The sequence below is a fragment of the Netta rufina genome (genome assembly GCF_964035555.1).
Source record: "Netta rufina genome assembly, chromosome: 4".
Taxonomy (NCBI): Eukaryota; Metazoa; Chordata; class Aves; order Anseriformes; family Anatidae; genus Netta; species Netta rufina.
In genome coordinates, this window is record NC_140127.1 from 76,773,726 (window position 1) to 76,801,201 (window position 27,476).

At 59.1% G+C, this 27,476-nt stretch overlaps 1 protein-coding gene across 8 annotated transcripts in view; it reads right to left on the reverse strand.

Annotated features, from left to right (window-relative positions):
- The window catches only part of DCTN1 (dynactin subunit 1), a 60,075-nt gene that overhangs the window by 23,266 nt on the left and 9,333 nt on the right, over nt 1-27,476 (reverse strand). For 6 of the 8 annotated variants that reach the window (XM_084285568.1, XM_084285565.1, XM_084285567.1 and 3 more), the window contains exons 3-5: nt 20,659-20,907; nt 17,043-17,121; nt 14,409-14,440 (exon numbers count right to left, since the gene is read on the reverse strand). In XM_084285568.1, coding sequence (XP_084141694.1) covers nt 14,409-14,440; nt 17,043-17,121; nt 20,659-20,886 — 339 coding nt within the window. In that variant the 5' untranslated portion in view covers nt 20,887-20,907. Of the gene's footprint in view, nt 1-3,019; nt 3,065-14,408; nt 14,441-17,042; nt 17,122-20,658; nt 20,908-27,476 lie in introns of those variants that run through there. The other 2 variants (XM_084285570.1, XM_084285569.1) reach the window with 1 other exon arrangement.

A 27,476-nucleotide genomic window follows, 5' to 3' on the forward strand; every position in this document is an offset into this window, starting at 1 on the left:
TCTTCCCTCCCACCCTTTGTTTCCAAAGGACCTAGAGCATCACCAAGCCAGCTGCACACAGAGGTGCCAGAGCCCCCGGGCTCTGCTTTACTTGTAAGATTTGCAGGCATAACATCTCGTGAAGCTTCTTCTCAAACACTCCAGATTTTCTTCTCATTTCTGGAAACAAATGGCTCCGTAAGGTGCAGGGCAGGACCCCCTGTCCCCAACACACGCTGTTTGGCACGCAGCACGGCAGAACAGCCACCACCTGCACGGAGATGTCTCAGCACACCTCGCAGGGTCACACATCAGCAGGAGGATTGTCCCGTTACCAAACACTGTGACCGCAGGGGAGAGCTGGACGGCCCCGCTCACGGTGGGACGCTGAAGCCACCAAAACCGGGCACCCGCACCCACTGCAACGCCTGGCCAGCAGCAAGGGGCCTGGAAACGCCACCCAGGAGATCCTGCAGCCACTTTTCTATTTGTATATAGATCAGGACTGGGCAGATTGCCGCTTCAAAATAGCCGACCAACAATTGGATTGCTTAGGCTAAACCCTACCCTGCTCACTGCCAGCGTTCTCTAAAAGGCTGCACTCAACAGCCGGCCCCCGTCAGCACGGAGGGGAAGATGCACATCTCCCAAATCATATTCCCATTTGCAAAACTATCTGGAAAAATGTAACAAAACCAGCAAAAGCTTAAAACTCTCTGATAAACACCATGCTGATTTAGGAGCACCAGCTTTTCCTAAGCAGGGCTTCTTTGGAAAGCCCTGCTAACCGAGGATTACTTGGCATGACACCAGCAATCCTCACCGAGACCTGAAAGCTGCCCCGGACCCTGCAATGCCAGCAGGAACACCGCACAGTGACCGCTGATCCCGCTCCCATCGCTCAGCCCTCGCCTGGCAGCTCCTGGTCCATGGGGGCAGGCAGAGGCAGAGCATCTTCCCCACTGCAAATGCCGAAGAGACCTCCTGGTGATGGCCACGTTACACAGAGAGCAATCCTGGTCTCGTGCCTCCTTTCCCAGCACAGTCTAGCATAACGCAGAAGGTCGTTCTGGCTCCAGACCACGTAATGCCATGCTGCTATCGGGAGCTGAAGCTCTGGGGTGTGCTGGGCAAGCACCCCTTGTTGAGGGGAGGTCAGAGGAGGTCTGCTGCTCAGGAGGGCAGCCAGGCTCCTGCTGTGTTGCTGTCCACAGCACGCCCCGCTCCTCCGAACCAGTGCTGTGAAGGCAGAAGTGCTCCCTGCTGGAGGGGGGTGAAGGCGCTGGGGAGCCCCTGGGGCTGAGTGCGAAGGGCACTTGGAATAAAGGCAAGACCCTCGTGCCTCCTCAGGGAGCAGCTGGGGTGAGCTTTCAGGCAGCAATTCACCATCTGTGGTCTCCAAAGCACTTGTAAGCAGCTTGCAGAGCGGTGCCTGGGCTGGGCTGCTGGCTCCTCCTTCCCAGCCATTACCATCAGGTAGGTTCCAGCTCTCACCTCCCGCTCCCCAAAGCGCATCCGAGATGGAGGGAGGCAGCACCGCTCCCCCGATGGAGGACTTCCCACTGAGGGATCATCGAGGAACCCTGCTCAGGAGTGGGGCTCAGGCCCTCACGCTTCTGCCAGGCTCCAGAACTGGCTCCCCACGACGTCGCTTAACGCAGACACTTTGTGTCCTCCTGGATCCCAGGATGCTCCGCACCGGCCCGTTGTGGCTATTAATATTTTATTTGGTGGTTCTGAACTCTGCTGCGTAATGTTGCTGCATAAACACTCGATGATACTATTACGCAGCCTTCGATCCCTGGGCAGCCCCACGCTCAGGAGCAAGAGCAGCAGCCGGGGCTCGAAGCAGACTCGCTCGTATACAAACCCCGCATCCAGCCCGGCACAACTCCCGGCCACCTCCAGCTGCCCCCAGCAGCAGCCAGCATCACCCACGCGTGCTGTGAGGCTGCGGGTGGCAGGTCCTGGGGTGCTGCCCAGTCGGTTCCACTCGGAGCACGAGAGTCACAGCCCAGAGCCAGCCAAGGGCACCGAGTGCTGGCACCATCCCGAGCGTGCTGCAGCTCTGCCCTCGGGACGAGCACACCGGCGTCATCTCCTCGCTCCGGGCAGGGCCGGTACCACCTCACCGAGGTCTTCTGCTGGATGCAGCTCGCGGGGTCGAGGCGCAGCGGAGCAGAGCTTTCCTCACACCACAGGCCCTGCTGCAGACATTTCCCACGTCGTCCCTGGGAGGCTTCTGGCAGCCGAGGTCAGCGTGCAGCTCCTGCTGCTGGCAGCACTCCCTTCCCAATGATCACCCAGTGATGGAGAAGCCGAGCCCTTCTGGGGAGTGCTGGGTCAGATCCCACCTGTTGGTGCTGCCCCATCGCCGAGCTCCATCCTGGCGGCTGTCCCCGGGGTCCCGGTGCTGCTGGGGGCGTTCTGCTTGGGCTTTCAGCACACGGGAGCAGCCGGCAACGCCTCGGGCACCGACCTGCCTGCGGCACCCGAGGCAAAGCAAGAGGAAAACCCAGACAGAGGCGAACCAAAGCGACACCTTCCGAAGCTGGGGGAGAGGCCGGGGGAGACGGGCTGAGCCCTGCCGCGGGGACACCCGGAGCCTCGGCGGGACCCCGCGTCGGGAAGGGGACGGGGCGGGAGCTGTACGGGCACCGGGAGGCACCGGGAGGGACCGGGCGCCGCTGGGGGTGCACCGGGAGAGCCGGGCACCAGCTGTACGGCGGTGAGACCGCAGTGCCCGGCATGGCACGGCACGGTACAGCACGGCCCTGCCGCCGCCTTCGCTCCGTGGCTCCCGGTGCTGCCCGGGGCCGTCCCCGCGGGCACGGAGCGGGGCGCGGAGCTCCCGGTGGGGTCGGGTCGGGCCGGGATGCGGCCGGCAGCACCGGGAGGAGGAGGAGGGGGGGGTGGGGGGGTGAGGCCGTGAGCCCGGTGCCGCCGCCTCGCCCCGCGCCCCCCCCCGCCCGCAGCGGGCCCCGGCCCCGGCCCCGACGCCGAGCGGTACCGGGGGGGGGAGGCACGAGAGCGGCTGTACCTTCCGTGCGGCCGGGGCCTGCCTCATCATTGCGGAACGGGGCGGGAGGACAGGAGAGGAGAGGAGCGGACAGAGGAGAGAGGAGCCGGGGAAGGGGAGCGGAGCGGAGCGGGGCCGGCGGGGAGCGGAGCGGAGCGGGGGGAGCGGAGCCGCCCGGAGCCCGCCCGGCGCTGCCTGCAAATGGCCGCGCGCCCCGCCCCGGCCCCGCCCCCTGACGTCATCGCCGCCGCCACCGGGCCCCGCCCCCAACCGGGAGCTGCGGGCGGAGCCCCCTCCCCGTGCCCTCCCCCCTTCCCCCCCCCCCTCCCCTCCCCGCCGGTCCCGGGCACCGCCGCCGCTCCGGGCTCCTCCGGGCAGCCCCCGTGCCCCCCCCGGTGCCCGGCTCCCCGGCTGGCAGCGCCCGGTTACCGGAGCCGCAGGCCCAGGAGGGGACGCTGGGCGCTGCGGGCGGCACCGGAGGGAGCTGGGCTGGGGGCCCCGAGGCACCCGAGGCCCCGACCGGGGCAGCGCAGCGCTGCGGGTGGGCACCGAGCCGTGCCCCCGCCTCAACCGGCCCCTCGGGACCCCCTCGGATAACGGGACCGAGCTCAGGCCGCAGCCCCGCTCCCTCGGGCAGGACCGGAGCCCGGCTGCCGGCACCCAGCAGCGCCCGGGCCCCCTGCCCGCCAGCCCCGTGCCCGCCCCGTTCTGCTCCACGGGGCTCAGCCTCAGCTCCCGGGGACCCCATCCGTGTGGGACCTCCTGCCCTGCAGCAATCACCCCTGCAACCGCGTCCCCTGCTTGGTGCCACGCTGGGAAGTCTCAGAGCTCCAGCTGAAAGCTTCTGAAATATTTACCAGCAAGGCAGCAGACCCAGACCCTACGGCAGCCCCTAGCAGACACCCGTCTGGGGTCCTGCAGTGTCCCAGCGCACTCACTGTGCTGCACAAATCACATTGGTGTAGACTCAAAGTCTACGAAAACATCAGGCACTAAAGGCAGCCTTGGGGCTACCATCTATTAGCCCCAAATATCCCGGCCCCGCCGCTCCGTAACGCCCTGCAGACCAACAAAGGAGCCTGGCAGCGGCACCCGGCGCGGCCCAAAGCTGAATCATGCCCTGCTCTGCACCCTCCTCTTCCATCAGCCTCAGCCCAGCCCTCGGGTACCTTAAAAGCACTTAGTGCCGCGCTCAGGTTACACACCCCGATCGATGGTCCTCAAGGGACGGTCTGGATTTCATTACACCGAGGCTGATGAGTGTCAGGGACGAGCCGCACACCAGCACCCCTGATCCCCACACCAGCACGCCTGATCCCCACACCAGCACCCCTGATCCCCACACCAGCACCCCTGATCCCCACACCAGCACCCCTGATCCCCACACCAGCACGCCTGATCCCCACACCAGCACCCCCTGATCCCCACACCAGCACCCCCCATCCCCACAGAGCCCCTGGGGCTGGCGCAGGCTGCCCCTGCTGCAGCTCACCCGCTGCAAGGACGGGGACAACTCCCTGCATGGGAACTGCTAACCCCAGGCCTGATTCCATCTCGTTTTGTTCTTCTCCCTCACAGGGCAATGCTGTCCAAGGCCTAAAACAACACAAGGTGCAAGGCTTTGGTTAATGACCGCAGCGCAGGAACCCAGCTCCTCCGTGCTGGGGGTGGGCAGCGACCCCCCTGGCCCTGGGGGTGCAGGACTCGGCCCTTAGCACCTCTAAAGCCTTCCACGTCCTGGGTTTTGGATGGTTGCTGGTTGGTTTGGTTTGGTTTCTGAAACCAGAGAAATCCTCCCAGAGACGTAATCATCACTTGAGCAGCCGAGCGAACAGCACGTGGCCTCAGTGCAGAGCACGGCTGCAGCTCCTGAGATGCTCCCGCAGGATGCAGGATCACGCCACCGGATTCAGTTACAGAGCAAATGCAGATATCCCATAAAGATATCCCATGAAGAGTGAGGAAGGCAATTAACGCAGGAATCAAAGCCTGTCGCTTTGTCGTGATGCTCCAAACGCCTCCTCGTCCAGCAGCTGTGGTCACAGCTGTCTGCAGCAGTACATCTGCTCTCGACTTACGGACCCTCTGCAACGCCTGGTCCCAGGAGCCCAGCTGCCCACATTTCACAGCCCTGATGTTCTGTAGCACTCGTGGTTGTTGTGTCCTTCTGCCGGAGCAGCCCTGGGTCCTTGAGCTCACTGCTGGGAGCGGCTGGGCAGGGTGAGGGGCCTTCAGTCTCTGCTGCGGAGCTTCCCAAGGGAGCGGGCAGCTACCCTGGCAGCTCAGGGACAAGCACCTGCAAGCTGTGGTCCGTCTGCGAGTTACTTCTCCTTCTGCATCATTTAACCTCCCCCGAGCACAGGTGGGCTTTCACCAGCCCCCAGGCAGTTGAGCTGCAACTCCTCGGTAAGATAAACGTCAGCAATTTTGGGGTTCCTGGCCAGTCTGGATGCGCCCTCCTTGGCATTTCCCCTTCAGGCAGCGTCTCTCCTCCACCGGGGAAGGTCACAGGCTCGGGGCTGGGCTCCGTCCTCGGCAGGTGGGGGTCTCCAAGCTCCAAGCGGTGCTGAGGATGAGGCAGGTCACCGGCCTCCCAGCCCCCAGTACGAGGCTGGAGCGCCTGCCCTGCCACCTCCCTCCTCTTCAGTTTTGATGACAACTCTTCAGGGCCAACCAAAACAGCTCATCCTGGGTCAGCACAGTCAGCCCACCAGTCCACAGAGTGAGCTGCTTATCTTTAAAGGTCCCTTCTGGCCCAAACCATTCTATGAGCCGCCAAATCAGACACTTCAGTGTCTACAGAAACCATTCTCGGGATGGGACACACCCAGCACCCAAGGCAAAGGGCCTTTGGGTTCCCTCTATCTGGCCGTGGAGCTCCTGCAGAGGGTAACAGGTAGCAAACAGCACGGACACCTTGCAGAGCCAGGGCCGGGCTCCCAGCGGGTGCAGGCAGCAGCTCGAGGCAGCTCTCAAAGCACTGACAGCACGTGTTCATGGAGAACCACAGAGTTCCATTAGCTTGAGCGTGTCACAGCAAAATTTGCTTTGGGTCAGGAGTTGATTTTGTACAGAGATGGCTTTTAAGTTACGGGGAGGCACGAAGCAGCTGCTCCAGGGCAGCCCCTCGCCGGGTGCCCCAGGGGGACAGAGGCCAGAGGCTGCCTCCATCTCCTCCATCTCGCAGTCCCCACCAACTGTTTGCCTCCAGGCAGGGGGCCCAAACACCCGCTAAGTGTTCTCAGACAAAAGCATCCTTCATTCGTGGCTGTAAGCCCCTTGGTGAACAAAGTGCCATATACATTGCTATCGGAGTCACATGAAAGCTTACGCAGATTTAACCTTCAGAGAATTAAGGAGTTACAGTGAGGGGGGGAGGCAGGAGCTGCTCTCATGAATCAGCCCCTCTCCTAATACAAATCCCAGACTCCATACATTTCTTCTCCATCCAGCATGGAGCTGGCCACACCTTCCACAGCTGCCCTCATAAGCAGGAGGAGGAGGTAATAAAACACAACTTCACAGCTGAAAAGAACGATGCTCGATGCCTCAGAGCTGCCCTTTAGAAACCACTCAGCAATATCCCAGAGCAGTTATTTAGACGAGAGCCGTGCAGATTAGCAGGGAGCTCCTCGCACCACCGCAGATAAGAAGATTGCTGACTCTTATCTCGGTTCTGGAGCCGGCCCAGCTCGTGCTACCTTCAGCTCCTTTCCGTGGTGTGACCAGCTTGTGGCGCCAGACGCTGCTCAGCTCTGTGCGCTGGCCCTTCCTTTGCTAGCAGCCAAATAACCGACCCGGCACCCCATGGGCCTCACACGTCCCCGTGAACGACCCCGGCAGGGCTCCTGGGCAGGAGCGGTGCAGGCACCGGCACCAGCTCCGCCGAGACCCTTTTGTAGGACACGTTCCCAGCAGCTCAGATGTGAGGCACGCTTTATGAGGTAATCGGATTACTCTTTCCTTTAAAGGATTAACAGGGCTTGGGCTGGCCCCTCTTCTTTAAAAAGAAGCCATCTGGAAGCGGAGCGCCCCGTGCCCTCTCCAGGCTGGCAGCAGCCATCTGCTGCCCCAGCGGAGAGGTGGCTGCGAGCACCGGGGGCTGCGAGCACCGGCGGCTGCGAGCACCGGGGGCTGTGAGCTGATGCAGGAGCACAGGGGGCAGCGGAACCAGAGCAAGCACGCAGCAGAGCAGGAGATGAAGCTCTCTGCAGATCTGTTGTACTCGGCTCAGAACAAAACACTTAAAATCCAGCTCCAGCACACCGAATGCCACCTGGAATGATGAAGGGGACAGGAGTGCTACCAGAATGGGAACAACGCCTGGCTGAAAAGCAGGCATCACGCTGGTACAGGATGGGTGAGCTGCGGCTAGACGGCATGATGGAAAATAGCTATCATCAGCAGCACCTGGCCAAGGTGTACAGGGCACAGCACCGAGCACGCTCCCACTGCAGGGAAGGGCTGGCTTCATCCACGCCTGCAGCAGTCGCCACCAGCAGCGCGCCCATGGGACCAGCTGAGAACTTGCTCCCTGCTCTGCCTGACCTGGGAACTCTGTGCCCGGTGCTCTGCAGGGCCCAGACCCAGCAGCGTTGGGCACACCTTTTGGAGTGTTTCACCCAGGAGCTGCTGCCCGTTGAGCCCAGAATGTGTACTTGGCTTGTCCTGCTGCCAGCGGGGGCACAGCTCAGCCACCACCACGCAGCCGGCACTGCAGCACTGGCTGTGACGGGGACAGGGAGCAGAAAGCAGACGGACTGCATGTGAGCAGGTAGGACACACAACAGCCAGGACTCAGCCAGCAGAGAAGGCAGCAGCGTGTTGTGTTCGGACACTGCCACCCTACCACAATATCCTCACGAGCATGGCCGAGCCCATGGCGTAAAGCCATGAACGGAGGAACGCAGCAGCATCCTTGGGGCACCCCATCAGCAGCAGCATTAACACCAAGCAGGGAAAGGGGCCTCCAGATTCCTGCTCCCAGCCCCAGGGCAGCTGCAGGGCAGGACCTGGGGCTGTGCTGGAACCCTACCTGTGCAGCGGAATGGCCACAGTGCACAGGAGCAAAGGGCAGAGCAGAGGCCCAGGGATGGGCACGCAGGGAGGGCAGCACCCAGCTGTGCTCCCACACACCAGCAGCTCGTGCACCCCTGAGTAAAACACGATTCATGTGCACTTCGTACTCCTTAAGATTTATCTTCAGGGAGAGGATCTGCCCAGCCCTTCCGTGCAGCCCTAAGCGCCCTCATCACACCGCTGCCCCGGGCAGGAGCGCCCCACCTGCATCACGCCGCAGGACCCAGAGCTGCCGGCTGCTGGAAGGTGACCCAGCAGTGACGCCTGGCATTTCGGCAAGAGGGGGAACAACTCCGCTGACCTGACCGCATGCTCAGCGAAACGCCAGCTGGGGTAGCACCAAATTCACTTCACTCTGAGAATCAGGAGAGGAACACTTGTACTGCTTCCAAAGCAGGCACCGGGGGGCTCCTCCCGCCCAGCACAGCGGCGGTTTTGGCAGAGCAATCCCTGCTGAGGATGCGGAGGGGATGCCAGGAACAGCCCCAGCAGCTCGAGCGAGGGATGTGTGGCTGCTGCCCATGCGAGGGGGGAGCTCCCCGGCGCCTTCGCAGCACCCCAGGGACAAGAATCCCCCCGACAGACACCGAAAGAGCAGCAAGACCAAGGCAAAGGGAACACACAGAGAGGGGGACAGTAGCTCGGAGGATGAGGACCATCTGGCACAACAAAGCAGCAAGCAGCAGCTTTTAATACGATTAAGTCTATATTTAACATGCAAAGAGCTACCTTAATCTCATGACTAAGGATTTACCTGCTAATAACGTTAGTTATTTTGCGATCATACCAACTGGACCACAGTTTTCATGCAGTTGTGCAATGTCAAGAGCTGCAGGGGAGGGGGGTGGAGAGCTGACAAGTTTATTAGAGGCTTTTGTCTGAAAAAATTAAGTTCTCAGGTGACATCGGAAAAAACACGGCACGGGTCTGTCCCTCTGCAGAAAGCTGCGACGTACCTGCCTGAGCCCACCTCCTCGCAACGCTAACCAGGAGAGCTCTCCGGACAGCTGCTAGCACACAACCACTTCTAAAGGCAGCACAGCCAAAGCTCTGAGCAGATGGCAGCGTACGTACGACAACCCACAAGCAGCCCAACTGCCCGGAAAACCCAGGGAAAGGGGGGCTGGAAAATAAAGAAACAAAGCATTCCAGACGAGTCCTTCCCAGACGAGTCCTTCCCATCGGCAGAGGCACGGAAAAGAGCTGGGTACGAGCACAAGCTGTGTGCAAACCAGCAAGGGTCAGAGGCAGCGGGACTGGACGAGCAGGAGGAGTGCGTGCACGCCTGCCCAGCCCCGATACGGGCAGGGGATTTGGACAGAGGCCGTGGAAAGGGTCAGAGAGGAAGGCCACCCAGCAGCCATCCCTCCCAGCCACCCCCCTGCGGCTCCTCCCTGCACCTCTGCGCTGCCCCTCATCCATGGACCTTCCGAAGGAGGAGCAGTGCTGCAGTTTGGATCACCTCTGCACCCCAAAATCTGAATGGAAGCGGCTGGGAACTAAAGATCCATGGCCGAGACCCCTGACGGGCGTCCTGCACGCAGAGGACTAAGCAGGTATGGTTCCAGCATCCCCTCGCTGCTGCTCACCCAGGTCCCTGAGCGCTGCTTTTGCTCAGTCAGATTTCCTTGGCAAAAGAAAATATTCCCCAAGCAGCCCCTGGGAAAGGGCCGCTCTCTGCCAAGGCCTGTGTAGCTGTAGGTCGTTTTGGCCATAAGGGATCCCAAAGGCTTTTTGCTCTGGTTTGTGCTATAGGCACACGGGGCGTGGGGTGCTCTTACCTGGAGGCAGCACGGGGAGCCACGTCCCAAGGGGAAGGCAGTAACACAGCTAAGCAAAACGGTGACTTGTCTGCAAGTCCCCAAACATATTTCATGGCAGTATGGTACCTCTTCCAAACTCCCGTGGGAGCTCCTTGCTTCACCAGCGCCCAGCTACACGTCAGACCTGCCCAGGAGTGCAGCATCACCCCGTGCTGCTATGTATTGATCAGAAAAGGGCCACACGATGGCCCTGTGATAACGCAGCGGGTTACCAAAATTCATCTGTCATGTTTTAAATGTTCCCACTGAAGACAGTAAGCACCAGGGAGCACAGCTCACGCTCCCCACAGCGCACAGAGCACTTGGCATGCAGCTGGTGCTGACAGCCCCCGTACGCAGGGGAACATACCCCACGTTACAATGCCACTTAGAGGAAAGAGAAGGCAGAAGAAAGCAAAAGCCAAGGTGAGTGTCAGCCATCGTTCACAAGGGAGCAGCAATGTGTGTGCTCACTTCATTGCCTAAAATTTAACATCCCTTGATGTAAAACCTAGGCACAGACACGTCGGGAGCGATTCTGGGCACAGCCCACAGGTACCAGCGACCGGCACCACGTGCTGCCTTGAAGGCCCAGCTGCAATTAACTCATTAGCAGAAAGTGCTCACAACTGTGCTTAAAGCTAAAAGCTTGGCTTCTGACCTCTGCGCCTCCCTGGGGCGGCGATGGGGCAGAGACACGGTAACGTGAACTCCCCCACCACGCAGTGATCCAGTTCAGAGGCAGTCGCTGCATTTACCTCGTACCCTCTGGGTAGGCTGGGGGCTGGAGAGGGGAGCGCATGCAATGAGCAAACATGCAAGTGGACGATGGGGGCACAGCAATGAGTGACGATGGACTGGGATGCACCAGAGGGCGTTTCATGCGGCCAGGAGACTGCAACATGCAGGCTAATTGGCAAAAAAACGCACCACCTTTTTAGGTTTCACTCCACGCTGCATGAAGAGGAAACAAAAGGTTAGAAAGTTAGAGCTCACATCACACAGACAGCCCCGATAAGAACGGTTTGCTCTCTGCTCAAGTACCACAAGTTTTAGAGCTAGTTCTTCACAAAAGAGTACATTTCCCAATGAATTCACCAGGCTGCAAAAACACGTACTGTCAGAAAGGAGGGAAATACATTCAGACATTTAAACAAACGTGAGGTGGCTTAACAGGGACGTAGACACCAGGGCTTGTTCTCAGCCACCCGATTTACTGACTCACTGCCTTCACTCCACTCACTGGTCCAGCCTCCAGATCCCTCCAGCACAAAGTCTTTCTAAGTGCCAGGGCACAAAGGAAGAAAAGTTCATTCACTTGATGGCAGCCGGCAGCACTTGCAAAGAGCTAACGCCGGGGACAGCCCACCCCAAACCCAGCTCCTGCGATGCTCGATGCTCGCCTCCTGCTCTGGCCCACCTTGGATCAGCCCCTGCAGAGGGCAGGTGGTGCTGTGCCCGGCTGCTTTCTGCTCACTTTTTTGGGTACATTTGCAGCTATTGAAGAGGAACTAAACCCAGCAACTACGCCTCGGGACACGCTTACAATTTACTGTAACACAGCGCTTTGTGTTAAAGCACAGCTCAATCACACAGAGGCAAAGCCCCCCTGGGCTGCTGCCCCCACAGACAAGTTCCCCTGTTGGCAGTGCTCAGGCAGCGTGCTGCCCAGTGCCGGGGGCTGCTCCGGCTGCCCCGTCCCCACAGGTCAGGGCCCCCTCCGCGTGCTCCATCCAAAATTCACAGCACTGCAGCCGCACAGCACGGCTGGAACCGCTGCTCGGGCAGTGCTGTGAGCACAGAGCGCCGGGATTTCGGTGTCACCAGGTTTTGATGCCACCGGGCTTTTGATGCGGGACGTGCCGGAGCGAATTAGGAGAGGGGAGCAGGCCCTGCGGGACAGAAGGCACGGGGGCAGCAGTGGGAGTGCAGCGGGGTCCCCAGCATCGCCCTCCTGCAGGCACCCAGCCTGCACTGAGCCCTGCTGGCAGAGCCCCCCCGAGGCCGTGCTGTGCCCCGCTCCACTGCAGTGCTTTGCCGTGGTGAGGAGAGCTCCGAAGCGATGCCACGAGATCAGGCGAACTGGGTTCGAGCTCGGTGGATCCCTGCGCTGTCTCACAAATGCTAGAATTTATCTTTTTTTTTTACATTGCTTCTGTGTCCGTGGCACTGTGGGGGCTGCCCTGCAGCAAGGGCCAGCCTCATCTGCTAGCCACCCTTTGTGGCCAGCTCCCAGCCCAGCAAAGCCCTCCCAGCCTTGTTTGTTTTTCTGCTGACGCTGCTCCCAGCCTCACTGAGTATCTAACACCAGGGCCTGGACACCAAAGCGCTGCTCAAGGCACCGCCAAGGCGACCTGAGCACACTCAGCGCATTGCTGAGCTCACCGGGGGCTGGGTCGGGGACAGAAGGTGCACGCATCCTGCTGCCTGCCCTCAGGAGCGGAGCTGGAACGTGAACAAGGGAGGGGAGAACCCAGCTGCACCAGGAAGGGACGGTGAAATGGGAAGCACTCCTGTGCCTTGGGACCGGCACCCAGCGTTGGGGCCCTCACTACAAGGACATCGGGGTGCAGGGGCAGCGTGCTGGGGGTGCTCCTCCTCTCCACCTCTCCAGGACATCATTTGGGTTATGCTGGGAGCCTGCTGCACCAGGGCAGCACCTCAAAGGCAGCAGGGAGTTATTTAGAAGAGTTTTTCCACACCAAAAAGCTCGGCCGGCTGCCCCACGGCACAGCAGCACCTGCAGCCCCCAACAGCACAGAGCTCCACCTACCTGAGCGCCCTGCCTCCAACACAGCCAGCACCAAATTCTCTCTTACATAGAAAAAAAACAGATGCTTAAAGCAGGGGGCACCAGTAGGCATCTAATCGGAGGGGGAGCAAGCCTGGGAGCAAACCCTGTCAGTTCAGCTCCTTTCCTGCAGCCTTCTTAGGCAGAGCAGTTGCAAGACAATTACTATTTTAGCATCCTGATTTCATGAATGCTACATTTTTCCCCCATTTGTAAATATTATATCTGTCTCTTATTACAAACGCTCTGAAACAATTTTAAAACCTCTCTTCCAGCACCCCACAACTCCCTCTCGCAGCCTTTATTCTGAGGAACCACAGTCTGGGCTGACCTTTACAGCACACAGCTTCACCTAGCAACCCTCACACTAATTGCAGCACATAATTAACCCAGGGACTGGGATGTCATCACAGGCACAGGACACAAGGGGGAGAAGTTGCCACCAGTGCAGGGCCCTGCAGCGGAAGGGAGCAATCCGCCAGGACACACCAGCAGGTAAGGGGAGCCCCGGTCAGCAGAGGAGGTAACCCTACAAAATCCCCCAAATCCCTTAAATACGAGGCGGGGGGGTGGGAATTTCCTCTCCACCCTCTACTCTGGGATCTGTTTGACTCAGCATGAGCGAGGCTCAGCCTCCCAGGCCCGTGAGGGTGCTGAGCCCCTGGAGCCCCTCCACACGTGGATCCTGTGCCCACATCCCACCGTGGTGCAGGCTGACCCCGACCTGGAGCACGGCTCTGCCCACCGTGGGGAAATGCCTCCTGCTCCTGGCAGTCACGGGTACCACAGAGCCCGTGATCTGCTTTCAGATCGAGGAGCTGCTTTCCCTGCACAGCTGCCCACGGCAGGAGGGGCTAGCCGGGCCCCAGGGAGTCCCACCTTTCTTCTGAAGTGTGCTCAGAGCAAAGCCACCGTCCCCCCCAGCACCACCACAGCTTTCTCAGTACCTGCAGGCACGCGTGGCCATTTTTGTGCTTTCACGCTTAAATAACTGTCTGAGCTTGTCTGGGGGGCAGAAGCATTTGTAGAACAGGTACCTGCTCCAATTCCTGTCCCTGATGGAGCACACGGCACATGTCTGCATACAGCACGTACCCGTGAATGCCTCAAGAGCCATCGAGATTCCTGGCTGCTCAGAAGTAAACACACAGTTCCTCTGCAAGCCCCACAGAAGCCACAGAGCTTATTTCCCATATCCTGAGGAGCACACTTCCTGCAGGGTGTACGGGTGCTTTTCTGGTCTGGTTTGTTGTGTTTTTGTTGTGTTTTTTTTTTTTTTTTTTTTTTTTTAAGGATCACAGCCAAGAAGCGTGCAGGACGTGCGTGTTGCAATGCTGATTGAACTTAGCTTTAAGTGTGTGACATCAGCAACTGTGCTGGGAGTGTATTCCTCTACAGCTTACTGGTTTCTCATGGTTAGTTGAGAAATTGCTTCTTAGAGAGCCTCATTTCCCATGGGTTTCAGGAGAAATGCACTCTGTCACTGGCACTTTTACAGCAAAAAATGGAAAAGGGCTAATAGGAGACAGGCTGGAAAGCCTGCCCTTTTGGCACGTTGTGTGTGCAGCTCCGTGCACTTTTCCTGCAGGGTTGAAAAATGGAGCTTTTCGAGAGGTGATAAAAGTTAGCGGAAGGAAAAACACTGGAGGGGAATGTGTGAGTCTGCCTCTCCCACTGATCACGTGCTGCAAAGTGAATGTATTTCAGCAGCCTGCAGCGTTACGGGCTCAGCACTCACCAGTTTGCTGGCTTTGGCAGCTTCCAGGGAATCTGTAAAGAAAAACAGAAACAAAACCATCAGCTCTGGCACAGCAGCGCCCTCGGGCCTGACCCGCATACCAAGTGTCTGCAGTCCAGCGAGAGCTGGGGCACACCAAAAGGACATTTATATGAGATCTTAAAGAGGTGGGAGTCGGGCAGAGCCCACGGAGCTCTGCATAAACCAGGACGTGGTGGTGTAACAGGGCGTACACGTGTAGGAGCAGGGGCTCTCATTAGACCTGCCGACAGTCTGAGGAAAGAGCCCAACGACCAGACACGTCCGAACTAGGTCACGGTACCCTTCCCTTCTCCCATGAAGTTACTGCAATGCAGAGAGCCTTGAGCCACCCTCAGAACATCCCCTTATGGGGGACAAATGGCAACCCAGCCACCCAAACATCTGCTCGGGGACACGTCCGAGCCTCCCAGCCCTGCCCTGCTGCAGGAGCTGCACATCACTTCCCCGAGGGCATCCTCAGCCCCAGCCCTGACTGAGCACAGGGCTTCCCACTGCCAAAAGCCAAAGCCCTGCAGCATCAGAGGTCGTCCTCCAAACCAGTCGCATCCTCTGCAGCACTGCTGGGTGCCCGGTGGGCTTGCGAGCAGCTCACAGCTGCAGGGGGTGCCCCCTCCTCTCCCGGCTGCATCCCGGAGCTCAGTACTGCCCCTTCGGTGTTGCTGCTGGCCCAGCACGGCAGGGGCACATCTCAGAGGAGAGGAGCCGCCTGCCCCACGCCTCGGGCTCCGGGCTGAGGCTGCCCCAGGTTCTGCAGCACGGCTGCGGCAGCCGGCACCGACATCTCTATGGCAACTCCCTGGCACGCAGCCGGCAGCGCGTCCTGCTCGGCACCACACCGAGCAGCTCCTCCAGGGCAGCTGCTGCAGACGGCAGCGGCACCGAACCCCCGGCAGCCCCAGGGCAGCCCCGTCCCCTGTCCCCTGTCCCCTCCTGCAGCGCTCGGCGGGCTGCGGGCAGCGCAAGGTGCACCAACGGTGCTGGTGCTGCGCGCGGGGAGGCGCAACGTGACCTGCCTGTGTTTCACTCGCTTTGAATTTCAATGAAAGAACCAGCAGCGGGGGGAAAAGGGCCAGAGCATCGCTGCAGGGAGCTCGGTGAATGCTGCTGGCAGCGACACCAAGCCTCAGAGCGTGCTGAAAAGGAGGAGGCAGCACTGAACAGCCAGCGCTGTGCTGCGAGGAAGCAGCCGCAGACCTCCAGGTGCTGCAGTCGCTGCTGGTCTCCCCCAAAGGTTTTAGAAGAAACCAGCAACCCTACAGCACAAGGCACAAAGCCTCAGAAATGCTTCCACGTAACAAGGGGGCACCCGATTTAAAGGCTTCTTGTGCTGACCCACAGAGCTACCCTGATGTTCATTTGTTCCTCCTCCCAAGGCAGTTGACACACGTCTGGTCTGTGCCTGTCCTGTGCTCCTGACAGCATCTCCACTCCCTGGCTCTCAGGACTTTCAACGGGGGTCTCCTGGGGTGTTCCTCCTGCCTAGCCCCCGGGAACTCAGGGACGAGAACAACAGCAGGCTCCCAGCTCTGGGAGCCGTGTAGCTTTTTTCACATTCGGCACTCAAAAAGGTGAAGGTCATTGATATACATTCAGAAAACCCAGACCTACAGGAGAAGTGGGGACAAAAGTGTTTGCACTGCTCCACACAAGCTCCTCATCCAAAACGAGGTCAGAATTTTAACAAGAAAAAACGAGCCTTCAGCTGGGAAGTCTGAACTGACAGTGAAAAGATCGTACAAACGCTAGGGAATATTTTCGTTTACTGTTAACATCAAGCAGATAAAAAAAGAACAGACTGAAGCTGAACAACAGACTGGGCTCTCCAGCACTCTGGAGCAAAATAGCACAACTCAGACCCGGGTACTAAGCAGAAGAGTTTTCCTCTTTCACATTAAGCCCCGCACCCCACCACCAGTGCTGGCTTTACCAGCACCCCGCTGAGCTGCACGTGCTGACGGACAACCACACCAGGGGTGAACCAAGAGGTGGGGGCACAGCACCCCCAGGGCCCTGCTGTGCCTCAGGGCTCCCCAGAGGAGGCAGGGGGATGCCCAGAGACGTGAATGGCAGCTCACTGCCCTTCCACCCCAGGGACACCAAATGAAGCCGCTGGGAACACCCCTTCTGAGCCAATCGTCCCCCTCAGGTGCCTTTGGGCACACTTGATGTGGCTGCAGGGTGGGTTTCGTTTGTGAACAAAGGGAAATTTTGATTTCTACTGGCCAGGAAAGGAAAAAAACAACAAAGGAAACAATCCTGCTCTGAATCGCTAAGCATGTGTTCAGCAAATGCTCCACACAAGGAATCCTCAGCTTGGCACGCACAGCTTCCTGTCCTGGACAGTCTGCAAGCAATCAGACGGGTTTTCTTTTTCCCCCTAAAGCTCCTAGGATTCCTAAACGTACTGCTAAATAATCGCTAAAAAAACAGGCCTCAAAGGGAGTCAAGCCTGACAAAAGAAGGAAAAAAAAAATAAAAACAAGAGCAGCCTCTGAGGTAACAGAACGGGGCCATTACGAAGCGGCCTGATGACGGGGAGCAGAGGGAGGCTCGGCAGGGAGCACGATGCACAGCACAGCACGGTGCCCGTACCTCTCTTGGGGACCTTCAGGGCAGCAGAGTCCGGCGTTTCTGGGGACGTGGTATCAGCTCCATCTTCAAACACCTGGATCTGGAACACAGCACAACAGCCATTAGGGCAGAGAAGAGGACGGGTGCACATCTAACCCCCCCCCGCTGCAGGTTCATACAGAGACCACAGGGTTTTGGTGCAGATTTTTATTTTGGTTACTCAAGGTCTGATGTTTGACCATCCTCCTTCCCGCAGGCTCCCTGTAAAAGCTGCGTGTTCACTTGAGAAAAAGGCAAAGCTGGGGATTCACCCGCCCAGAGGATCCACAGCAGCTTCGTGGTACCCCCGGAGCAATCCGCTCACAACCCCGGGCTGGTGACCAGGTCACATTACTGGCACTTGGCAGAAAGCTCTTTTTTATCATGTTTTTGTCTTAAAGTTATTTTAAAACCTTTCTCCACCGTAAGGAGAACTGCTTTTCTCTGAGACAGCAACTCCTGAGCTGCAGAGCAGCCAGCAGCGGGGTCGGGCTGGTTTTGCTCCCACACTGGAAGCCCGCGAGGCACAGACAAGAACACCCCCAGCTCTGAGCTGCATCAAGGGATGAGGATCTGGGGTTTTCTCTGTCATCTATTTCTGGACACACTTCTGCTTCACAAACATAGAACAAGACTGGAAAGGATTAGGCCACTTCCTCAAAACCATTCCTCAACCTGAATTGCTCCTGGCAGGTATTTGCCGCAGCTACCCGCTCCGTAAAAGCCTTAAGCACAGGAGTTCAGTTTAAAAATAACATTCCAAAATAACAATCAGATCCTGTACGCCTGCTAGTCACGGCTTCCTTCCTGGAAGATGCCCAAGTGTCATACTGTTACACGGAAAGAAGCACGGAGGCTGCTGCCACAGGAATCATCAGGACTGCACCAGTGCTGCAAACACTCAACCCGTGGTTTAAGAAGCGAGGGAGAGGCAAGTTTTCCCTGAAATCACACAGAAAGTGCATCTCTGACACAGCCGGGTACGCCTGATCTCTGAGCAGCAGAAGCACAACACACACAAGATGTGCAGCAGAAGCAGGACCAGGCTGAGTCCCTCTGCCAAGCAGGAGCAGAAAAGCAGCTCCACCTGACACCAAAATCGGTGACATTTCCATGTAAAACAACGCACACTCAGAGCCACGAGCCACATCCAAGCCCCGGGTGGGTGCAATGCTGAGGCTGCCAGAGGCCAACGAGCCAGCCCCTGGTTGGAGATGCCCATCCCAGAGGCACAGGGACCGTCTGTGGGCACAGACACCCCCAGCGCTGCTGCAGCCCCACGAGGGAGGGGAGGGAGCCCTCCTGGGGCCCATCCTGCCCCCACGGGGGGGCACAGCGAGGGGCACGGGGCCATCGTTGCCCCAGGGCTCCTGGGTGCCACCGGGACGCGCATCCCCACACAGAGCAGCAGGGAGCGGATGCACGGCGTGGGCTCGATCCTTCCCCGAGCAAAGTGCAGCACTTATCTGAAACTTCTCACACCCAGCCTGGGATCCACCTCCCGGGGCACTGCAGGAAGCAGACAGTACCTTGGGCCTCTGCCCTTCCACGAGCACGTTCCTAAAGCTGAGACTCCAGAGCAAAGCAAAAGACCAGGAGCACTGCTGGGCTTCGCTGATGCTGGCATCACCAGCACTCCTTTCTGGAGGCGTATTTTGAGGTGGAGAGAACAGAAAGTTAACCTTGGAAATTTCTTAGAAACATTTTACGTGTGTCCAAGATGCGCTTATACGGCCGCAGTCCGTCTGCTCCATGAGCAATGAGAAAAACATGTTAGTTTTTCTCCTTGAGAAAAATCATCGCCATCCAGAGGTCTGGCACTGTGTGTAACCACAGGAAAGCCACCCGCTGCGCTGGAGAGACCAGAAATGAATGAGGGGAGGAAGCAGCAGACAGATTTACAGCTGAGAGCACGAGCAGAGCACTAACTCCACTGAAGGGAACCCTGCCATCTTAAAACCAGTTCTTGAAAAATTAATGCCCCAAACCAAAGGGACCGTTCCGGATAAGCCCTCTTGGCACGGGCCAGCTCGCCCAGCCCTCGTGCTGGAACTCCTCTGGGACGCCGTGCTGCACGAGGAGGGCTCTGAGGAACAGAAGGGAACCGAGCCACAGCCCCGTGCTGGGCACCAGGCACCAAGTGCTGGGCTCACAGCCCGCTCAGGACACGCTGCTCAGAGACCGAGCTCACCAAGTTCATGGTCTGAATTTTGGGGTAGATCTGTGTGGCGCCAGGAGTTGGACTCGATCCTTGTGGGCCCCTTCCAACCCGGGATATCCTGTGGTTCTGTGATTCCAGGTTCACCTTCCCACACCGAGCACGGGCTCAGAGGGGCGGGCGGCGCTGCCAGCACCAGCTCACGGCTCCCCCAAACCAGGGGTTTGCCCTTCCACGGGGCAGAGCAGCACAGAAGCCGCTCACCCTCCCCGTGGTGAAGCCACCTGCTTTTAAAGCAAACCGTGGGCTGCTCAGGGGGACCGTGTGAGACAAAACCCAAACCGCTGCGGGCGAGGCAGCACCAGCACACGGCTCCCCTCGGGCTGGGTCCCGCAGCGTGGTGCTTCCACGTCCCAGATTTAGCTGGCAGGCTAGGCTGGGAGGCAGAGCAAGGAAACCAGGCCCACGGGTCCCAGAACAGCCAGGAGAAGGTTCACTTCTCATCAGCGAGCTGTCGCCGTGCCCCTGGATCTGCACAGGAACTGATGGCCGGGACAGGTGATGGGGGGGTCCTGCTGAGGACTCCTCTCCCAAAGCAGCTGATTTTCCCTCTACCTCCACAGTCACCCACTGCCAATGACCTGGAAGGGAGCCACCACGTCTCCTGGTGCAGCAGGAGGGTTCGTGGAAGGGGAAACGAGCTCAGCACTCTGCTTCAAGCCAAGCTTCAAACAATGGTTTTGCACTCAGGGAAGGAGGAAAGGAGCTGAGCGTCTCCTGCTGCAACACCGTGCTTGGAGCACAGCCACCCGTGGGACTACAGAGCGGTGCCACCTCGCTGTGCTCGTGCTGTGTGGAGACTGCACAGAAGTTAAAAGGGAAGAGACTTGTCTGCACACAGCCGAGATGGCTGGCTCCTACCTGGGCACAGGAACAAGAGCTCACCAACCAAACACCCAGATGCTGGTCCCAAACCTGACTGGGGATAACGGAGCTGGCAGCGCGCTGAGGCAGCACACAACAGGCAGATTTGCACTCCTGGTTTCAGAGGTGAAGTGAAAGCATCCCACACCGCCTGGAACTCAAATTTTCTTCACCTGACTCATCTGAAAACACTTCACTACAACCTCCCAGGCTGAACTGAGGTGCTCAATGAGATGGGCAGAGGGGATGAGCACCAGGCTAGTACGAGCTCTGGCAGCAGCACTGCCTGCTGGTGAGGTCTGGGTTTGTGGCTGGAGCTGTTCTTTTTTCCCTTGCACAGTGGAAGACAGAGTCCCAGAAACATTGTGCTCCCTGGGAGTGAAGGAAAAGCATTTCAACTCTCCCACCAGTAGGTGCAAAGAGCCATTTTCCTCTATTCAACCAAGAAATCCAGGAGCTACATGAGCCTGGCAAGCAGAAGCTGTCGCAGGACACACGTGCATGGGAGAAGCGTACCTGTGACTGCCGCACGAAGATGCCGTGGTTTTCCTCACAGGTGAAGTATTTCCTGCCCTGCACGGTCCCGTCGTTCTTGCCCTTGGCTTCATCCAGGATGACACCGACCCACTTCCCCGTGGCAAACAGGGTGGCACCAACATAGGCCACGGTACCGCGGTGCCCCTTCCCGATGACTTCCACTCTGGAGCCCACCTTCAGGGGCTTGCTGCTGCCTTCTGTGCTCATCCTGGGGCCGGTGCTGGATGCCTGCAGAGAGAGGAGAAGAGCAGCCAGTTACACACGGCCAGTGCAGCCAGACAGAACAGCGGCTTGGACACCAGTGCCCCGTTCCCTGCCGGGGTGGGCTCCCAGCACGCGGTGCCCCCCCAGCACCCTGCCCAACACCGAGGGTTGGTCCCTGCTCGCACTGCACCAGCCCTCGGGTGCGGGCGAGATGCCCTCCCTTCTGTTACAGCTGCCCACAGGCATCACAGACAGCAGCAGAACCCCCGACTGCAGCTCGTCAGCTCGCAGCAGGCCCGCTGCACTCACACCCACGTTGTGCAGTTTGTAGAGGATCGTGGAGCAGCTCCGGAAAGAGCTGAGCGAAGGGGCTGATGTTAGCACAAGTCTCCTTTGCCTCTGGTGCTGGCTGCATTCTGCTTTCACTGCGCTGGCAGCTGCCTGGGGCTCCCCAGCCTCTTGCCCTGCACACTCAGGAACAGAAAGCCCCGTGGTGGAGCAGCTCCAACAGCTTCGTTTCCTGCGCCTCGACCACGTGCCCTGCAGCCTCCTGCCACTGAGCCGGGTCCTGCTCCCTGCAGGACTGCGAGGTCACAGCGCTGCTGGGCACAAAATGCCTCCAGTAAACCCGGTCAGCTCGAGGCATCACCACCTGGAACGCTCAGCTGCGTGCATGTCACTCTGCACCCCCAGAAATCAGGCTTGCCACCTCTCTGGCCGGGCGAAATTAAGCACATCGACCAACCCCATCACTGCATCGATAAGGGACAGGGGGAGGAACTCCATTACAGCGCCTGGGACCCGCAGCCTTACCTCAATTCTGCATCCTCAGTGGAGTTTATAAGGGGGGGCAGGCAAGACAGGCATTGGGACCCCATTGCCCAAGGCTCCCTCCTCTAAAACACGACTGCGTGAATAGATGAAGTTTACGTTATATTGCCACAGAGTTAAATTAACTGCATGCCTTAATGGTTTGAAAATTAGTGCTGTTCTAATTGTCCCTCCGCAAACAGCCCTCCAAAGGCTCCTACTTCTAAACAGGAATCAGCAGGCAGGGGGACACTGACTGTTTGCTCAGTTGCACGGCTCGGTGTTACAGCTTGGGGCTGTCCTCATGCCAGTCCCAAAATGAAGCAAATCTCAGCATTTACATCACCCGCTTCTCCACGGCTCCGTTTATCGTGCAGAAGATATTTTGTTTTGATTACTGCTGGGTTTGGCTTACGAACACCCTCTCCATCCCGACGAGTGCACACAGAGATGTGAAGCGGCAGAGGAGGGAGCAGGAGGTTCCCTTCCCCCCGAGCCGAGGGGCAGCAAGCAGCCGAGCAGGGCAGCGCAGCCTGACGGGGGCACAGACAAACGCCGGGCACAGGCAGGGCTCCTGGCAGCTCAACACCACCAGAGCAAAGAACCGACAACGTTCTGAAGCTTCTGCCTTTTTTGCACGTGCAGCAAACCAAATCCACTGTCGGCAGCCCATCCGGCAGCCCCTCACCTCCCCTCGCACGCCGGCCACGCGGGTTCTGAGCGCAGAACGGCCCCGCGGTGCTCAGGGCGCGCTGAGACCGGGAACTGTGACAGCAGCTTCCACACAACCCCGCTCCACTTTCCGTCCAACTGCAATTGGCGGAAATCAAAAGCACAAAATCTCTTTTATACAAAGAAAATCACTCATCAGTTCTAGCAGGAACAACAAACAAGACCTCGAATCTAAAAACGCACGCTGCACATTCAGAGGAATGTCTGCCAAAACGTCAGATCATTCAGCAACAACGTTCTGCAAAACACTTGCAGCCATAAAATCCGCGTCCCACTGGCTACAAGAAACGAGAGCAATGCTCAGGGAAAACAGCAGGCCTGGAGGAGGACAAGCAAGATTCACAATGTAAGTGGAAAGCTTCTTGCTTAGCGATATACAAACACCAACCACCGCCGTGCTGCTGTCTGTCCTCCCCAACACCTGTGGGTCCCATCCAGGGGTCCAGGAAACCTCAAACACGAGGGCTCGGAGCTGCCCGTGGCTCAGCACAGCTCGGCCACCAGGCTGGGGCAGTGACTCCTGTGCAGCTGCTGGGAGGCCTGCGCATCAGCGCGTTGGCTGGGGAAGCTTTTGAAACAGAACACGTGCAGAGAAAATGTGTAAGCAAGACTATAAACTGACAACACTGCACTGTAACGTCACCGTGCCATCACCCCTCAATTCAATCAATGGCCTGAGTAGTTAACAGAGCGCACGCAGCCTTACTTGAACTCATAAGGCAAAAAGTCCCTCTTCCTCCCCGCAGAAGCTCAGGTCTGGCCCCGCAGAGCCTCTGCGAGCCGCAGCGCTCAGCCTGCTGTTAGCCACTGGTGGCACTCCACGGGGCCGGCCCAGTCTGCGTCGGGGACCCACACCAAGACCCTTGCAGAAGGGGCAGCAGGGCAGGACCCAGGGCCACGCGGGGGGCCGGGGGCAGGAGCTGGGGGAAGCCCAGAGAGGCCCTGGGGAGGCAGAGCAGGAGCTGCGGAGCTGCAGCACGCTCAGCCGCATCGCGAGGACGAGATGAGCACCAGGGAGCCCTCAGAAACAACCCCGCCAGGCTTCCACCGAATTAGCTTCCAAACCATTTAATTTTTACTTTTTCTACAGCATCAGCCTGCGGGGAGGCAGCAGCCAGGCGGGCAGGAGGCCATCACTTCACCTCTGCAACAGCACGCCTGGTCTCGGGGGCTGAAGGCGGGCACCTGGGGGGCGTCTGGTGGGCACCTGGGGGGCGTTCTGCACGGCACCAGGGCCGGGGCAGGGCTTGGTCTTTGTCACCTCCTCCCCAGGGTGCGACCAGAGCAAAAAGCACGACCTTGAAGCAGGCGGATGCAACACGGCTCCATAACACAGCAGCCCCCCCGGAGCGGCCAGGCCCGGGTGCCCTGGTGCAGGGGGGGCTCGGGGAGCACGGTCGGGGCTGGGTGCAGCCGTGCTGCTGCTGCTGCTCCTCCTCGGCCCTGCACGAACTCTCCAGGGAAGAAAATCTGGGACTTTGCAGGGAACAAGACTTTCTTCTTTTCTGATCCAAAAGCTCTTCAGGGCCTGTCTTACCAATTATGCAGCAAACATGCATATGGGGAAAAAAAATAGAAAAGAAAAAAAGCGGCAGCACATCTTTGTTCTCTGCCAGTGCCTCTCTAGAGACCCCCACTAGGGCTCGGCAGCGCGGCCGGACGAGAGGATCGCCTCGCCAGCCCCAAACCCCTGCCACATCTCACTCGCAGTGTGCTCAGAGTGGATTTAATGCCACCGTGACGCCTTTCGGTGCCAACGAGGAGCAAGTGGCTGTGCGAGATAAAACCTCTGCCCTGCACCAAGCCGTCCCGAGGCTGCTGCTACAACCAGCTACTGCAGCAGCGAGGTGCTACCGGCAGGCCTTGCCAAAAAGGAACAATGGGAAAAAAAAAACAAACCACTCGGGCACATCAGTGCCTGGCAAGCTGGGTACACCATCCTGGCACTGGGAAGCCCCTGCTTTGCTGTCAAGCAAGTGGAAAAATCCAAAGGCAGGCAGAAGGCTCCAGGACGTGCCGTTTTCCTGGCTCTGAGCAGAGACGCAGCGCAGGGCTGCTCGTAGCTGTATGAACGGGCAGACCACAATAATTCATGTCACCAGAGCAAAACACAAGATTATGCGAACCCATTGTAAATCTCGAGTACCCCCGGAAAAAAAAAAAAAATCTGCCACTTTAGGTAGCGTTCCCGTGTTAAGGGTCATTTTAAGCGAGTTCTGGCATTTTCCAGAACTCAGTAGGGACGGCAGGGCTTTGTATTTCCTCACCACACAGCCGTGCAGGTAAAGCACCTGAAGCTCCCTTCAGAACTGGCAGGAGGTGACTGGCTGCTGGCACATCACCGCGTCCCTGTCCTGGAGCACCAGGAGCTCACCCAGGGCAGCCAGCCCATAAACCCAAGGAAGATCAGCCCTGGGCATCCGCTCCCCTCCGTAACGCTCACCCTCCTCACACAGAGCGCCGAACCCTGCCCAGCTCCAGCACACACTGGGGCAGGCGCCCTGGTGCCATAGGGCCGGGTCGGGCGCTGTGCCCGGCAGCCAGGCCGGGAGCAGCCCCCCCAGCTGCAGGTACCGACCCCTCCAGCGACCTCCCCCAGCTCCCCACACCCAGCCGGGGGCTCAGGGCAGCTGCAAAGTGCTGCCAGGTGAGGACAGGAGAGCGGCCACCTGCACTTGGTGGCACGTCCCCGGCACAGGAGGACACGGCCCCCGAGGGCGCAGGACCCCAGCAGGAGCCTCCTGCACACTGGCAGCCTCCAGCCCGCAGGGACAGCCCCCACAGCAGCACCTACAGGGTCCTGCCTTCATCTGCCCCCCGACTCCCCACCACCTGCACGGACACAGGCTGGCCCCATGGCTTACACCTCACTCATTAGGCGTTCTAATTAACGCAGCAGCCCGTTAGGAACACGCAGCATGCGTCACCTCCAGGAAGCACCCAGCTGCTAACGTCTCCTCACGGCTGTGATCTCACCGGTGCTGACAGAGAGAAGTTAATGCAATTCACCCTAGCACAAGTAGGTATGCGTTTTTTTCAGCCCCAAATTTAAAATTTAATAACTTCTTAATTCTGTCAACTCAGCTTTCTTTTTAAGCAGCAGGTCAGAAGCTCGCTGGCCTCCCAGTGTCCCTGTGCTGCGCCCTCCCCTCCCAGGCAGGTCAGGAACGCAGCAGAGCATCCTGTCAGCTCCCCGGCTGTGCTGAAGCCCGAGCCCGGTGCTGCCTGGCCCCACGGCCTCCCCTCGGCTCACACACGGCACAAACCACATCTCAAAGGCCCAGGGGCTCCTCCGCTGCCATCTGTGGGGCTCTGGAAGATGACTTCTAGCGATACGAAACCCATCCTGACCAGAACAGCACCAACAGGACTGATCAGAGAGGAAGATCCCTGAGCTGCGGGTGCTTTCAGAGCAGGACTTCCCAACGCACGGAGCACCCAAGAACCCTTTTTATAGGTGTATTGGTACGAGTACAAGCCAAGGGCTGGCACACAGAGGCTTAAAGTCACTGCCTGGCACCAGGCTCTGCCTCAGATGGGGCTCCGGAGGGCAGGGGCAGCCCAGGGGCACAGTGACCGATGGCCCCCAGCTCACGTGGGGCTGAACCGTGGTGCAGGAGCCGTGGTTGTAAATCCTCCCACTGCCAGATCGATGCCACGATGGAAGAGCTTTTTGTGACTGTGGCCTTCCACAGGGTCTGAGCTGAGGCAGCTCCGGTGGTGTGAGAAGGGCAGACTCGAGGTGGCCGGGACAAAGCCGCGTTCCTCCAGCACCTTCAGGAGCTCGCGAGCGCTGCGCTCCTCCACCTGCTGGTGCCCCCGAGGGCTGCCCCAGCGCCTCCCTGGTGGCTTCAGAGGACGCACAGACATGGTGCTTGGGGACATGGCTCAGGGGAGACTTGGCAGCGTGAGGTTCATGGTCGAACCTGCCCATCTCAGGGTGTTTTCCAGCCTAAATGGCTGGGATCCCATTCCCAGCAGCCGTGCAGAAGGGGAGCCCCAGCACCGCACAGCCGCCCCCAGGGTGCTCAGCACCGGGACGCCCGCTCGAGCAGGGCTGAAGGCAGAGGCTGAGCCCATGGAGCAGCCACAGAGGTGCACAGAGGGAGCGCCCGGACCCTCGATGCCCAGACCCTCGCCCCAGAGGATTTGATCCGTGGGATCCCCCCAGGGCTGGAGAAGCTTCACTCACCCCACCGCGTGCTGAAACTCAGGCCGAGGGGCATCACGCTGCCTCCGCTCCGAAGCAGCTCCCACACCCAGACGGTCCCTTGGATGTGAGTGCTGCCACGTCTGCCACCAGCCTCAGCCTCTTCCCAAAGGCAACACCAAGACACAGCCCCGGCGAGCACAGGGAGCTCCAGGGCCGTGCTGCTGCTGTGCAGGTCAGCCTGGCGCTGCTACCTGGCCAATTCAGCACATGTCTTGGTCCATTTGTGTCCATTTGGTAACCAGCAGTGATTTTAATGGAAGTGTTCTCCAAATCTTAACGTTCAGGAAAGATGGCAGGGCACAGAATAAGCACCCTAACGTATTCAAGCCCTTAGGACTGCTCTCTAGCTTTTCTTCAGCTTTCACAGCTGACTCAAAGTAAGCCAGGGGAACAAGGTGCGGTGCTCCAACACGAGGGTCAGTGCACGCCGTTCACCATGGCCTGAAGCTGAGCAGGCCACAGCACACAGCCCAGGTATCTCCCCAAAATCCAGAGAGCACACGGCTCAGGAAATGCATGACAGCTTTGCTCCGGGGGCTGACCGCCCCGCCAGACCCAAGCCTGGTGTTCCCGGAGGGATTAAAGCCAGCGCCATTATTGCAATTTCAGATTTAAACAGGGGAGAAGCCGTGCGGGCTGCACACACCGCCTTGCCCCATCGGCCTCCCTAGAGGGATGGCTGCTCGCTCAGAGCCTGATGGGGAAGGGCAGAGCCTGGCCGGGGAGCCCGTGGGGGTCTGCCCCGTGCCTCCTGGTGGCAGACGTGCCCCCAGCCATCCACGGGGTGAGCAGGGGGGGTGAGGAACACCACGAAGCTGGGGGACGATCACCTGGGTAC